The 16,721-nt window shown below is 45.2% G+C and overlaps 1 protein-coding gene across 3 annotated transcripts in view; it reads right to left on the bottom strand.

The window, feature by feature from the left end:
- The window catches only part of GDPD5 (glycerophosphodiester phosphodiesterase domain containing 5), a 163,674-nt gene that overhangs the window by 117,908 nt on the left and 29,045 nt on the right, over positions 1-16,721 (bottom strand). For all 3 annotated transcript variants that reach the window (XM_044284763.1, XM_044284765.1, XM_044284764.1), the window contains exon 2: positions 914-1,080. In XM_044284763.1, the coding sequence (XP_044140698.1) occupies positions 914-1,030 (117 nt within the window). In that variant the 5' untranslated portion in view covers positions 1,031-1,080. The remainder of the gene's footprint in view (positions 1-913; positions 1,081-16,721) is intronic.

Below are 16,721 nucleotides of genomic sequence, written 5' to 3'. Positions count from 1 at the left end.
CATTACTACTGTGACCTCCACCCCCCAAGCCCCAGCAATCAACCACTTCTAGACCAAGAAACAGCTGTGTAGATTAGATCTGTTCCCAGGAAAGCTGGATAACAAGTAATGGGAAAATAAGAGCGCTCCTCATTGCAAGACACAAGCTAAAAAAAAAAAAAAAATCTAAAATCGATCCAAAGGCGCAGAAGGGTAAAAAAAAAAAAAAAAAAAAAAAAGAAGAAGAAATAAAACAAAACACAAGAAAATGGAGATCTATAGAGCGAGCAGCTGGAGGGAACAGCCGGGCTCATCGCGTGCTGCACACAGAGGCTGCCGCCATATGCTGTATTGATATACTCCATTAAAGAGCCCCCTCCCCATTAAAATCTCCAGTAAATTAAACCCAGTATGCAGACCCCTCATCCTTCCTATTACAGCCATCATTCAGCTTTCCCAGACTCCTGAAAGGCAGGATGGTCGACTTATGCAATGACATGTCTGATGCTCCCATGTAAGTGGATTACTAGGCAGGCCTTCTCTTCAGGGGTCTACAGAGGCCGAGTGACTGCCCACCTGATGTCATATAGGTCTTTACCTTGTTTACGGTACTTTAAGATGAATGTCAACCATTAAACACCATGGATACACAGTGCCAAATCCCCTGCACATTTAGAGTTACATGATTAAATTCTGTCTACCAGCAGCCACCACTAGGGGGAGCTTAAGAGCTTAATGTATACTGGTGTATGCAGTGAGCTCCCGCCAGTGGTGGACAGCACTAGATTATGTAACCCTACATAGGCAGGGGATCTGGAGCTCTACACCAAGAATCCACCGCTGTGAAGCTTTTTTTTAAGAAATTCACTTTAAGGAGAAATTTTCTTGATGATGACACAAGAAAAAAAAAAGTATATACAGTAATTACCCTTACCTTGGTGGTGTCATCATGTGACCGCTGATACCGTTTCCATCGGCAACCGTAAATTCCGGTCAGGCATGACAAACATAACTGCGGCTCGTAGTACTGTAGCGGTTGGTGCTTTACCATACTCTCTCCAGCTGTTCAGCAGACGGCTACTAAATGTCCATCGGGGACTCCTGATAAAAAAAAAATATATAAAAATAAAAAGGTCATAAAAGACGCAAAAACAAGATAAATTCCCTCCTTCCCAAAAATAAAAAAAATATATACAAAATTTCCAGATTCTTGTCCGCAGCCAAGGACAAGAAAAGGCATTTCTATTATAGTCCCAGATATGTACAGTCCGCAAAATGCGGAACGCACATGGCCGGTCTCCGTCATTTGCGGACTGCAAAACAGTTGCGGACGTGTGAATGGACCCTTACAGTAAGGCCTCATGCACACAGACTTTTTTTTTGCGGCCCGCAAAAACGGTTTCCGTTGTTTCGTGATCCGTGTCCGTTTTTTCTTCCGTGGGTCTTCCTTGATTTTTGGAGGATCCACGGACATGAAAAATAAAAAAATAAAAAGTTTGCCTTTGAAATGATAGGAAAAAATGGACACGGATCACGGACGCGGATGACAATCTTGTGTGCATCCGTGATTTTTCACGGACCCATTGACTTGAATGGGTCCGTGAACCATTGGCCGTGAAAAAAATAGGACAGGTCATATTTTTTTCACGGACTGGAAACACGGATCACGGACGCGGATGCCAAACGGTGCATTTTCCGATTTTTCCACGGACCGATTCAAAGTCAATGGGTCCGTGGAAGAAAACGGAACAACGGCCGCGGATGCACACAACGGTCGTGTGCATGAGGCCTAAGAAGAAGTGCTGCTCTACCAAGGGAAAGAGGAGAGGAGTGTTCACTTGACCTTGAAGATAAATCAATATTCTAGAAATCCTGAGCATCGACTCCAGGATCTTCATAAAGATATAATGATGTATAACATCAACCGTTCTAAATACCAAGTCACAAAAGAAATGAGACAAGCAGGTGGGAATTTGAGACGGCCACTGATCCCATAATGGAAATCAATGATCACCAATACTCCAGACATGAAGGACAGACGAGCTGGGGCCTTCTCCCTTTCTTCTGAGTTTGAATCCTTCATCAATCTCCTGGTATTGAGATGCTTTTGTCAATGGGAGGACATAGTTTATATCTTTATATTTCTACTACAAGTTCTATTAATTTGCACTGACAAGGAAAAGCTAGCTACTTCCTTCCTGACTGGCGTCACCACTGCGACCAGTTGAAAGCTCCTGTCCATCTTGATGAACCCAAAGACATTTGCTACTTGACCTCTTAGATGCTTCAGCATAGTGAGAGGTGGAAGGTTCTCTCAACGTGACCGACTGCCAGGAAAAGCGAAGAGAAGGAGTTTGTCTTCCCTTACTTAGTTCTCCCTGGCAGTGGCTGACATTCATCGACCACCACAATCCACTTCCATATGTAGTGTCACCAGGTCTACATTGGACCTCTATGCATGTGGACAAGAGGCATATGGCATATTTATCAGATCCATGGGTTCAGGCAAAAACTTCCTTTAAGGTTGGTGACCTTTTACACATAAGGATTCATTGGGGTGTACATTATGTGGCCATGAGAAGAATCCTCTGTTTTTAGCAGCACCGGTCAACCATCTAAAGTGTATAGGGGTGTTCAGATTCTGGGACATTGTTAAACATGGTCCATCCTTTGGTCTTATGAGAGATATGCCACAGCCAGAAGAGTCTGGAAAGGACAGAGTTGTCTAGCAACGGCTTATTTCTCCTGATCATGAAGAAGTAGTCCAAATGCTCAGACAACTAAAATGTGTCATCAGCTTTAACGGTGTTGTGGTCCCTCCATTTGGAAAATCACTGGGAGATCTAATTCTATATTGCAACATAAGACTCAATGAGTTCCCGCTTCCCGTTCATGGTGGAGAAACAGCTGTAGGCATGCAATCACTCTTCATTTCAGTATCTCAAACATTTCTGTAAAACTTGACCAGATATTCTAAGCCACTGCTCCACCAAGAATGGAGAAGACTTCCCTCTTCTCAAAATCAATAAGGTCTCCACTATCACACCCCACCAAAGACCAAACACAATTGTATCAATGGAAAAGAAAAAAAAAACTTCAGCAAATGTATAATATGTTATGGTTGAGGGAGAATCGGAGAAAGGAATGCTAATTATTCTCTCCGCTTGCTTCATCATCGTTGGTCGATGTCTTGTAGTGATCATCATCGGCTTTACACAAACTCACTACTCCTAATGACTACAAAAAGCCTGACGATCTCCGGAGAGGGAGAGCGCCATAGATTTATTGACAAGTTAATTTTCTACTAATTACGCTTCCGCTGTTAATTACTTTTAGGTTTATTCTTCGGTATCATGTAAATTGTTGGGATTGGTGAGAACTAATAAGGTCTTTGGGGGATGTTGAGCTCACGACAAGATAAGCATCTCGAGATGAGCAACTTGTAGCTTGAGTTGAGATTTAGAAATCAATTTGACTTGGAGCGTTATCTTCTAATTGGAGATAATTCATCAGATGGATAAAGTCTTCATCCGCTCACTAATGGAACACACGTGACTCAAAATATACATCTTCAAAACTGATAAAGTGCGGCTTGAAATAAGATAGTGGGCACCAATAGCCATCTACGTCTTGACCATAGAAAACCAGAAGGTTCAACGGGAGACCATATAGACATTTTCCAGATACATCCATATCTCAGAATCCTTCAAGATGCCTCAAAGACAACAAAACCTGATGACCGTCACCTGGTATAGCAGCCCAACATGAAAACTGCATTGTTGGCACTAGCATACCGTAACTAACTAGTACATATTATAGTAGTTATATTCTTGTACAGAGGAGCAGTATTATAGTAGTTATATTCCTGTACATAGGAGCAGTATTATAGTAGTTATATTCTTGTACAGAGGAGCAGTATTATAGTAGTTATATTCTTGTACATAGGAGCAGTATTATAGTAGTTATATTCCTGTACATAGGAGCAGTATTATAGTAGTTATATTCTTGTACATAGGAGCAGTATTATAGTAGTTATATTCTTGTACATAGGAGCAGTATTATAGTAGTTATATTCCTGTACATAGGAGCAGTATTATAGTAGTTATATTCTTGTACATAGGAGCAGTATTATAGTAGTTATATTCTCGTATATAGGAGCAGTATTATAGTAGTTATATTCTTGTACATAGGAGCAGTATTATAGTAGTTATATTCTTGTACATAGGAGGCAGTATTATAGCAGTTATATTCTTGTACATAGGAGCAGTATTATAGTAGTTATAGTCTTGTACATACGAGCAGTATTATAGTAGGTATATTCCTGTACATAGGAGGCAGTATTATAGTAGTTATATTCTTGTACATAGGAAGCAGTATTATAGTAGTTATATTCTTGTACATAGCAGCAGTATTATAGTAGTTATATTCTTGTACATAGGAGCAGTATTATAGTAGTTATATTCTTGTCCATAGGAGCAGTATTATAGTAGTTATATTCTTGTACATAGGAGCAGTATTATAGTAGTTATATTCTTGTACATAGGAGCAGTATTATAGTAGTTATATTCTTGTACATAGGAGCAGTATTATAGTAGTTATATTCTTGTATATAGGAGGCAGTATTATTGTAGTTATATTCTTGTACATAGGAGCAGTATTATAGTAGTTATATTCTTGCACCTGGAGGCGGTATTATAGTACTGTAGCTATATTACTGTACACTGCACATAGTATTAGTGATGTATTAAATATTTAGTTTAGCTTATTAAGTAATTTACTTAATAATGTGACGAGTAGGGATAAGCAAATCGACTTCGGATGAAACATCCGAAGTCTATTCACATAAAACTTCATTCTAAGGGTCCATTTACATGTCCGTAACTGTTTTGCGGATCCGCAAAAACACCGACACCGGCCATGTGCACATGGCCAGCACTATTATAGAAAATGCGCTATTGCGGACAAAAATAGGACAGGTTCTATTTTTTTCTGGAGCAGCGGACCGGAAGTTCGGGGCCACGAACTGGCAGTGCGGATGCGGACAGCACACTGTGTGCTGTCCGCATCGTTTCCAGCCTCATTGAAAAAAGGATGGGTCCGCACCTGTTCCACATAATTGCGAAACGGATCTGGACCATTCATACGGACGTCTGAATGGAGCCTAATACTGTACGGAGCAGGAGCTCCACACAGTATTAGAATGTATGAGCCAAAGTTATTGCTTCGTGAAGTCTCGCGAGACTTTGCGCAATAACTTCATAAATTAATTTGTACTGTAAGAAACCATTTCCAATAACTTCGGCTCATCAGAGCCAATGCATTCTAATATGCGAATCGACTTCGGATGTTTCATCCGAAGTCGATTCGCTCATCCCTAGTGACAACCACTCTTACACTCAGGATATACTGAATATGAGATATGTGTTCTATATTTCACAACTTCCTTACCATATAACAATCATTACTACCCCATTGATGTGACTGAATCTGGAGCTGCCCTTTTAATCCTGCGCCATCAGGACCTACAGGGGACAGTGCAGATTTGGCATTTCGTTTGGCGTTTGACCTAAAAACAAGCTAACAAGAAAGGCTCGTAATAATGAGTGTATAATAACGATGCCATGCTGACCGCTGGGCAGGCACTACTGACATTCACTCGTCTGTAGGCACTGGACGCCGGGCTAACAGCCTCTGCTCATTGTCTGTTCTCCGGGCCTTTGCCGCTAAACACCGCTGTCATTACACAAAGAGATAAAGCATTCAGAAGAATAAAAGCCGTGCGTGCCCATAATCCATTAAATTATATCATCTGCAGTACCCAGCGGCTCTTGGCAGATGTACGGGCACGAGGGGGAACGGGCGTGGGATTTACAGCCATTCTGCAAGTAACATTGCTGGGGTATTACATAACGTATACCAACATGGCACAGACTACTGCCTCATCATCCACAGCAGAGGTAGGAACTGCATTCCTATCCTGCATTACCTGCCCCCCCCCCCCCACGTAATCCAAAACCTCATTGCACAATATAAAGGACATTTGCCAATAACCTGCGTTACCCAATCTATCAAGAGTCCAGTTTCGACCCAGCGAATTACGCACAATAAAACAAAGTGACACTGTGTCCCGCTAGGTACGAGGGGAAGGTGCACCAGGGACCTCTTAAAGGAATTGTCTTCTTTAAAGGGAACTCGTCACCTCTCCCGGCTTGTCTGCATTACTAAATACCTGCATTCCCCATGAAATAACTATTGTAGAGCATCTTGTGCAATTCCTCTGTTATTCTTCCTGAAAATCTACAAATACATTGACCACTGGGTGTTCTTATTCTTCTCGTCACATCCACCCCGATACTGGCACCACTGGTAACGCCAAGTTGTCAGTTTATTTATTTATGACATTTTCTGGAGGAATAACAGAGGAATGGCACAAGGTACAGTGTTATTTGAGGTGGAATCCAATCATGTCCTAAAACAGACAGGTCAGGAGAGCCGACGGGTCTTCTTTAAAATAGGGTGTACATAGTGGGAAAACACACAATCTTCTCAGTATACGGACCGCCAGAAGCCGTCCCCTCCACATGACCACATCCTCCAATAGGACGTGACCCCACCCTGTCAAAATGCTGCAGAGGCTTAAGGGCTCATTCAGACGGCCGTATGCTGTCCACAAAAATGCGTATCCGTTTTTTTCTTGCGGAAAGTTCAGCATGTCCGCATAAAACGCATTGCATTCAGTTTTTTTGCTGACCTATAGACTTCAATGGAGCCATGTCCTGTTTTTCACTGACAAGTATAGGACACGTTTTATTTGTTTTGGGAGCCGTGCAATGGAAGAAAAAGGGCCCCATAGAAGTGAATGGGACAGCATCTAATCCGCAAAAAAACAGATCCGCATTTTTGCGGACAGCATGCGGCCGTCTGAACCGTAACTTAAAAAGAGAACCCGTCCCCTCTCCTGACCTCTCTGTTTTAGTTATGACTTGTATCCACTATGTAATAACAATTCTGAAGCATCTATTCTTATAAACGGTCTATTATTCCTGCTAGAAGTTAAGAATGAATTACAAGCATTTTGCAATTATGGTCAAGCTGGGTGTTACCAGTTGGGGGGGTGTCCTTGCCCAGTCTACCACTATCCAAGCAGCGCTGCCAGTGACACCCAGCTAGACCTTAAAATTCACTCATTCCTACTTCTTGCAGGAATAATGGAGGAATGGCACATCATAGAGTCATCAGAACCGATGCTCTAGAATGGTTGAAAGGTTCAAATTTCCAAATGCAGGTTGGGCTTGATTGCTTTTCACTCTCACCGAGATGTAACTAGGTTAGACGACCCCTTTAAATATGCAACAGATGGCTTAAGGGGGATTGCGGAAAAATGCCAAATACCCCCCTTTCCATACTAGCACGACCCCTTTAAACCCGAATTCTAGTACATACAGTGTATCCAGACTTGTCACCAATGGTCGAAATGGTGCAGTGTAAATTTACCGGTCAGCTAAACCTCAAAATGTAGGTCTGTCTTGGAAGCTGAGATATAAGGAGCCGTTTGCTGGCCTCCTTACACTGTACCCCAGCGATGCCCATAACACAACCTGGTGGTCAAAGCTATTCTCTTCTGATCAGTGGATCCCCAGTGGTCTCTCTATTTCCAGGCAGACACAGGAACAGTTCATCTAAATGTAAACCAGGGTCCGCAATCAGGGTCAGATGGTCAGGTGAAGGTCCAGGCTTTTGGTGGGTAAATCAGTTCAGACCCCTACATTAATTAAGCCCCCAGATATTTCCAGACTCCTAAGACTCATTCAGATCCTAAGACCCCAAACCAGACAACTAAATTTAATTTAGGCCCATAGCAAAGGCCTAAAATGAGCCTGCATCCCCAAATAAGCCCCTAAGTTCATCTTGACCCCACAGCAGGCTCCTAACGTCATACTGTCACGGACGGTGTACAGGAAACAAGGCAAAGCAACATGTATAAACGACTCGCTGGATCCAAAAGCTACGGAACCAAGGGAGACCCCTGCAGAAGACCTGGCACTTTCCCTGGCTGCTCAGCCTATGCAAAGATCCGAATGGTGGAGGTCTGCATATCCACGAACCTTGACTATAAAGCCCTGAGCACCCTACAATAGTGAGGGGACACGACCACCGGCTCCCTACACAAGATACGGAGGGAGTCAGGGTCACCTGGGATCCAGCAAACAGAAAATAACAGATAAAGGTACAACACTTAGCTTTGAAGCAAACAGGAGGACAGAGTCAGCGTGCACACACACTCCAGGAAGTAGTATAAGCCGCCCAGAAAAGCATTCTGGGGAAGAATTTAAAGGGAAGCAATTAGTCCAACACATGACAGCTGAGAGAGACTAACGAGAGGAGGAGCTGAATACCACAACACAGAAACTCAAGGGGGAGGTTCTGAAAGGCCTCTGTCAGAGCTTCTCAGCTGTCTGGTTGTGACACATACAGACCCCAGACCATGCCCCAAAAATAAATTCTGGCCCTATATCAAAGACATGAAATGAACACGGGCAGCAGGTTATAGAGCAGGAGGAGCTGAGCAGATAGATATACAGTTTGTGGGAAAAGATTCAGTAAAACATGTAATTTATTCATCTAAATTCCTGCTCATTCTGGGCTTCGACGTCCAAGAGGCGGAGCTATCAGTGATTGACAGCTATCTCTGTATACAGTGTAGGAAGGCGCAAGGGTCCATCATTGACGGAAGGTATGTGTCACCGAGATTCCTGGCCTCGGTGAGGTAAGAGCCGGTAATTTTAAGTGTCAGCGGCAGTTAGTGCTGACTTGCACTAATTGTTAGTTAGTATGGCTGTAGAGCCGATCCGGGACGGCTCTTACTGGGAGCAGCCAAAGTGCAGGGTGGGTGGCTTCTCCCCACGCTCCAGGCCGGGTTTTGGCTGGGATATAAAATCAGCCAGCAGTCTCAGCTGAGTGGATTATCCTCCACTTCACAGTGAAGCTGCTGTGGTTTTGGGAGCTCTCTGCGCCGAGGTCTGGAGGCCGTGTGTCAGGCGAGCAGGCCGCCTTACAGCCTGCAAGTGGACTTTCTGAGGCTGAGCATTCAGACGGGTGTGAACTGACACCCAGGATATCAGGTGAATGTTATTTAGTTTTTTCTGTGTGTGAAGAAGAACCAAGCCTGGTCCATTGCCTCTATATTGCATCCGCTAACCTGCCTACCAGAGCGAATCCCCATAAAGGGGAGGCTGTCAATCACGGACAGGACCGCCCCCTGGACTTCACAGCCCAGAAAAAGAAGGATTATTTACATTACATTAAATTACACGTTTCACTGAATCTTTTCCCATCTATATATCGATCTGCTCAGCTCCTCCTGCTCTATAAACTGCTGCCTGCAGCTCAGACACCATGTTCAACCTGATAGATTTCCTTTAAACTCATTCAGACCCCAAACCAGAACCCTGTAAATCAGAACCCAGACCAGACCCTTAAAAGGGGTATTCCCCATCTCAGAAAATTGGGGGATATCTCTAGGATATGCCCCCATTGTCTGATAGGTAAGGATCCCACCTCTGGGACCCGCACCTACATCAAGAACGGACCCCTGAAGCTTGTGGAAGGCGCACTGCGCATGCGCAGACACCCTCCATTCATTTCTACGCCGTCGAAAATAGTCGAGCTGGCGGTGCGCTCCCATTCAATCCTATGGGGAAAGCGCTTGGTGGTGGTCCTCTGGCCACCACCTTCCCAGCTACATTCTAAGCTTAGGTGCGTGTGGGTCCCAGAAGTGGGCGTCATGCTGCAACCACATTCATACCTTTGGCAGCCCCGCTACACTGCCGTGTAGCCGTACCCTTAGGCCCCATTCATAATTTGCCTATAGTCCTCAGACTGTTTTTGCCTTATCTTGACATATGCCTTTCACTCCCATAAAACTTAACTTTTATTACAGCTCAATCATTATTACTGACCATTAAATCTACCCATTAAAGAAAAAAAACTCAGTTGTGTTGCCTATTTTCTATTAATGGATCAATTTATACTCAGTTCACTATCTGGACTGTAATTCAATAAGGGGCTGGAAGCTGCGCGCTAGCTCCAGACTCCCCCTATTCTTAGGCTGAATACCCTTATTGCTGGGTACATATTACTAATTCCCATTTAATATAAATATTCAATTGGAAAAAGTATTAGCATTATTGTGAGGGAATTATTAGCCGATACAGTAAATAAATAAATATACAAAAATAACAATAAATCAATAGATGTGGATGTGTAGATAGAGATATGTTTGAAGGTGGGGAGTTTAAAAAGAACTTTATAGTAGGGTTGTTGTGGGTATCAAAATATCGATGTCCTGGTATCGGTATTTGACTTTTAATCTATACTAGGCTGCGCTACTGCGCAGCCGAGTATCAGAGAACATGGAGCGCGCTGCTTTCAGCGCGCGCAATGTTCCCTCAGCAGCACAGGGGAGAAGGAGTCACTTTCTCCCTCCCCTGTGCCGCCTCTGCCAATCAGGAGAGAGGGGCGGAGGAGGGGGCGGGCGCACTGTGCCACCAATAAAAATTAACGTCTAATACAGATACAGGAGGCGGGTGCGGTGGCAGGATCACATAGCCAGCACCCGACCTCTGTGACAGGGAGCTGGGTGCCGCACCTGAGGGGTTAACTGCTGCAGTGCCCTGTCATAGAGGGCGGGTGCAGGCTATGTGATCCTGCCGCCGCACCCGCCTCCTGTATCTGTATTAGACGTTAATTTTCATTGGTGGCGCAGTGCCCCCTCCCCCAGTATTAAATCATTGGTGGCAGTGGCAGCTTCTGATCGGAGCCACAGCAGTGTAAGCCTGGGGCTCCGATCGGTTACATGGCAGCCAGGACGCTAATCTCCCTGCTGCTGTGTGTACTAATCCCAGGGCAGCAGGGAGAGTGCGAGGTCCTATTCACCCTGATAGAGCTCTATCAGGGTGAATAGACAAGGGATGAAAAGATCCCAGGTTCTAGCCCCTGAGGGGGAAAATAGTTATTAAGTGGGGGGGGGAAATGTCAGTGCGTCTTATAGGTTAAATACTAATGAGCGCTTCCATTATGGAGGCACTCATTAGTACAGGAACGGCGCTGCTGGGAGAGCGCTAGATCTCAGAAGCTGTGGTGACGTCCGGAACAGGAAGATTTTTATTTTTTGTCTGACATGAGGTCCGAGAATCACTAGGGGTCTGGCGAAATTTATTTTTTTATTTTTCCCCCACTAAAATCTAGGTGCGTCTTATGGACAGGTACATCTTGTTGGATGAAAATATGGTAAATAAAAAAAAAACAGACTAGATCCCAAAACATATTTAGACCTTTCAAATTATTTCAGGCAACAAAAATGAATCCGGCACGGGAGCGTTGGGGAGTATGGGGGAAGGGGGTATTTTTGTCACTTACATATTCTGAGGAATAGTAATAATTGTAAAAACGATATAAATAATCCAGATCCCTAAAATTAATTTGTACTCCAGACCTCTAAAATTGATTCAGATACCAGAACAGAACCAAGAAATTTATTCCGTTCTCAAGACCAGAACCGAATTCACACCACGAACCAGACATAAACCTCAGATCAGACTCCTAAATTTAATTCAAACACAGAGCAGTGTAGTCTAAAATTAATTTACATCCTAGGTTCGGCAAAATGGGCAGAGTCCAAAAGGCTGGCATCGCTAGTGGAGACACAGGCCACCATCTGCCAACTGAGTCCCGCTGCTCTACAGTGGAGGACCCGACAAACACCCCCATAAAGCTCTGTTACATAGAACAGTGTCTGACCTATAGAGTGCCTCTTGACCCAAATTTGAGGGCAATAAAATGGGCGAGATCATCATCTATTAATGCCCAATTATGTTTTAGCACCCTGACAGATGACTACAACTCAAAGTCTTAACATTAACTGGAAAATTTTCAATATGAGTGAAAACGCTCTTTAAGTAGAGAAAAACATTTGGGCGCCGGACGCAGTTAACCCGCATAAAATCTGCTCAGCCAGAAGTCTTGTCAACAGCTATGAAAGCCGCTCGCTAATGTGCCAATTAATCTACTAACAAATTGGCTGAATCATTTCTTTATCATGAACTTCAATCTGTTCATCTGTGTAAATGTTCATGAACGCAAAAATACAATGTTATTCCCTTCACTTACACCGAAGACAGAAGGAATATACAAGACTATAACTACTATAATACTGCTCCTATGTACAAGAATATACCTACTATAATACTGCTTCTATGTACAAGAATATTACTACTATAATACTGCCTCCTATGTGCAAGAATATAACTACTATAATACTGCTCCTATGTACAAGAATATAACTACTATAATACTGCCTCCTATGTACAAGGATATAACTACTATAATACTGCTCCTATGTACAAGAATATAACTACTATAATACTGCCTCCTATGTACAAGAATATAACTACTATAATACTGCTCCTATGTACAAGAATATACCTACTATAATACTGCTTCTATGTACAAGAATATAACTACTATAATACTGCCTCCTATGTACAAGAATATAACTACTATAATACTGCTCCTATGTACAAGAATATAACTACTATAATACTGCTTTCTATGTGCAAGAATATAACTACTATAATACTGCTCCTATGTACAATAATATAACTACTATAATACTTCTCCTATGTACAAGAATATAACTACTATAATACTGCCTCCTATGTACAAGAATATAACTACTATAATACTGCTTTCTATGTGCAAGAATATAACTACTATAATACTGCTTCTATGTACAAGAATATAACTACTATAATACTGCCTCCTGTGTACAAGAATATAACTACTATAATACTGCTCCTATGTACAAGAATATAACTACTATAATACTGCTTTCTATGTGCAAGAATATAACTACTATAATACTGCTCCTATGTACAATAATATAACTACTATAATACTTCTATGTACAAGAATATAACTACTATAATACTTCTCCTATGTACAAGAATATAACTACTATAATACTGCTCCTATGTACAAGAATATAACTACTATAATACTGCTCCTATGTACAAGAATATAACTACTATAATACTGCTCCTATGTACAGGAATATAACTACTATAATACCGCTCCTATGTACAGGAATATAACTACTATCATACTGCCTCCTATGTACAAGAATATAACTACTATAATACTGTCTCCTATGTACAAGAATATAACTACTATAATACTGCCTACTATGTACAAGAATATAACTACTATAATACTGCTCCTATGTACAAGAATATAACTACTATAATACTGCCTCCTATGTACAAGAATATAACTACTAAAATACTGCCTCCTATGTACAGGAATATAACTACTATAATACCGCTCCTATGTACAGGAATATAACTACTATAATACAGCCTACTATGTACAGGAATATAACTACTATAATACCGCTCCTATGTACAGGAATATAACTACTATAATACTGCCTCCTATGTACAAGAATATAACTACTATAATACTGCTCCTATGTACAAGAATATAACTACTATAATACTGCCCCCTATGTACAAGAATATAACTACTGTAATACTGCTCCTATGTACAAGAATATAACTACTATAATACAGCCTACTATGTACAAGAATATAACTACTATAATACTGCCTTCTATGTACAAGAATATAACTATCAAATAACTATGAATACCCCAATACACTATAGATGACCATGTAGAGGTATATTGTCTCACCCCAATAGGTATCAAATCACACTGTGGACAGGGTACAATATTAAAACATAACTTTTAATAAATATAGATAAAATGCTACCAATAAAAGACAAATTGCGGTGAGTAAACAAAAACTAACTCCGGTCACCACTCCCTGATGGCTCCAATACTGTAGTGATAAATGGATAGATCTTACCACTTCCAGAAGAGTAGACTTTGAACCAGTATCAGGTGTGTGACACAGATGTATCCTTGTGTACGGTGGAAAAAGGACATAGGTGACCGCTGCTCTTGATGTCAATGGCAGTAAGCAGTCTGTGACCTAATTAGCCCTCAATGTAAAGCCCTACCTGTCGGAGGGTCAGGGGACTAATTTGCACCTGCCTATCTGACACAGAGCACCCGCCCCGATAGGGGCGACCACATACGGAACCTTTCCCTACTTGGGGCCTATTCCCTACTGTGACTTAACAAGGGGTTTTGTTTGGGAAGGCAGGTATTTTCCTTCCAACATGGGCGGCTGGGCTGATTTTGGAAGCACCTGGCTGTCCTTAAATAGGCAGCTGGGCTCAGAATCCAGGTCTCTGTTTTGTGATCTGAGGCATGGTGCCGTGCTAGAGGGCTGAGAGCCACATGGGGGGGAAACAGGCCCCCTAAAGCCTGCTGTGGACGCTGAAAGAACCTGCTAACAAGGTTTTGTGCTTTGGACTTCCCTTTGTGTGAACAAACACTAAAACTGTCAATGTTGCTTTGTTGTTTTCCTCCTGTGTGAATAAACACTGAAGTTTCTTTTGCCTCTGTTCTGCGTCCGCCTACCAGAGCGAATCCTCACACTACAAATACCCTCACTAAATTCCCTACATGCCACGTTTCATCCCAATGACGGGATTTATCAGGGGACTTTTATAAAATGAAGAAAAAAATATATAATTAGGGAGCAAGGAAGATTCCTTGTCACGTAGGGGATGTAGGCACAATTGAAGACAATGGTCCGTGCCTGGGTGTCGGGAAGTGTCCCCCATCCACCTAAGTCTCACCGCTAGTTATAATACACTGCTCTCCCAGCGTGCTATAACTAGCCCGGGATGTACCGCGTCCCTGTGTACTCTGCCCCGAGCTCGTATACACCACCCGGTATGAAGGGCAATCCACAAGTCCACTGCCTATAGCGGATTATATACAGCACAAGGGGGAGTGGAGCTGATGGCACTGGGGGGGACAGTGGAGCTGATGGCACTAGGGGGGGACAGTGGAGCTGATGGCACTGGGGGGGGGACAGTGGAGCTGATGGCACTGGGGGGGGGGACAGTGGAGCTGATGGCACTGGGGGGGGGACAGTGGAGCTGATGGCACTGGGGGGGGGACAGTGGAGCTGATGGCACTGGGGGGGGGACAGTGGAGCTGATGGCACTGGGGGGGGGGACAGTGGAGCTGATGGCACTGGGGGGGGGGGGGGACAGTGGAGCTGATGGCACTGGGGGGGGGACAGTGGAGCTGATGGCACTGGGGGGGGGGACAGTGGAGCTGATGGCACTGGGGGGGGGGGGGACAGTGGAGCTGATGGCACTGGGGGGCGGGGGGGGACAGTGGAGCTGATGGCACTGGGGGGGGGACAGTGGAGCTGATGGCACTGGGGGGGGACAGTGGAGCTGATGGCACTGGGGGGGGACAGTGGAGCTGATGGCACTGGGGGGGGACAGTGGAGCTGATGGCACTGGGGGGGGACAGTGGAGCTGATGGCACTGGGGGGGGACAGTGGAGCTGATGGCACTGGGGGGGGACAGTGGAGCTGATGGCACTGGGGGGGGACAGTGGAGCTGATGGCACTGGGGGGGGACAGTGGAGCTGATGGCACTGGGGGGGGACAGTGGAGCTGATGGCACTGGGGGGGGACAGTGGAGCTGATGGCACTGGGGGGGGACAGTGGAGCTGATGGCACTGGGGGGGGGGACAGTGGAGCTGATGGCACTGGGGGGGGGACAGTGGAGCTGATGGCACTGGGGGGGGGGGGACAGTGGAGCTGATGGCACTGGGGGGGGGACAGTGGAGCTGATGGCACTGGGGGGGGGGACAGTGGAGCTGATGGCACTGGGGGGGGGGACAGTGGAGCTGATGGCACTGGGGGGGGACAGTGGAGCTGATGGCACTGGGGGGGGACAGTGGAGCTGATGGCACTGGGGGGGACAGTGGAGCTGATGGCACTGGGGGGGACAGTGGAGCTGATGGCACTGGGGGGGACAGTGGAGCTGATGGCACTGGGGGGGACAGTGGAGCTGATGGCACTGGGGGGGGACAGTGGAGCTGATGGCACTGGGGGGGGGACAGTGGAGCTGATGGCACTGGGGGGGGACAGTGGAGCTGATGGCACTGGGGGGGACAGTGGAGCTGATGGCACTGGGGGGGACAGTGGAGCTGATGGCACTGGGGGGGACAGTGGAGCTGATGGCACTGGGGGGGGACAGTGGAGCTGATGGCACTGGGGGGGGACAGTGGAGCTGATGGCACTGGGGGGGGACAGTGGAGCTGATGGCACTGGGGGGGGGACAGTGGAGCTGATGGCACTGGGGGGGGGACAGTGGAGCTGATGGCACTGGGGGGGGACAGTGGAGCTGATGGCACTGGGGGGGGACATGGCTGATGGCACTGGGGGGGACAGTGGAGCTGATGGCACTGGGGGGGGGGACAGTGGAGCTGATGGCACTGGGGGGGGACAGTGGAGCTGATGGCACTGGGGGGGGGACAGTGGAGCTGATGGCACTGGGGGGGGACAGTGGAGCTGATGGCACTGGGGGGGGGGGGACAGTGGAGCTGATGGCACTGGGGGGGGGGGCAGTGGAGCTGATGGCACTGGGGGGGGGGGGGACAGTGGAGCTGATGGCATTGGGGTGGGGGAGAGCTGATGGCACGGGGGGAGGGAGCTGATGGCACTGGCGGGATAGTGGAGCTGATGGCAGGGGGTCTGATGAGTTTTTAAAAAAAGGAAAAAAGTCTATTAATTTATTTTTTCTTATTA

The sequence above is a fragment of the Bufo gargarizans genome, chromosome 3 (assembly GCF_014858855.1).
Source record: "Bufo gargarizans isolate SCDJY-AF-19 chromosome 3, ASM1485885v1, whole genome shotgun sequence".
In the NCBI taxonomy this organism is placed as follows: domain Eukaryota; kingdom Metazoa; phylum Chordata; class Amphibia; order Anura; family Bufonidae; genus Bufo; species Bufo gargarizans.
Note: the sequence above shows the minus strand (reverse complement) of the source record. Positions and strands in the feature narration are given on the sequence as shown.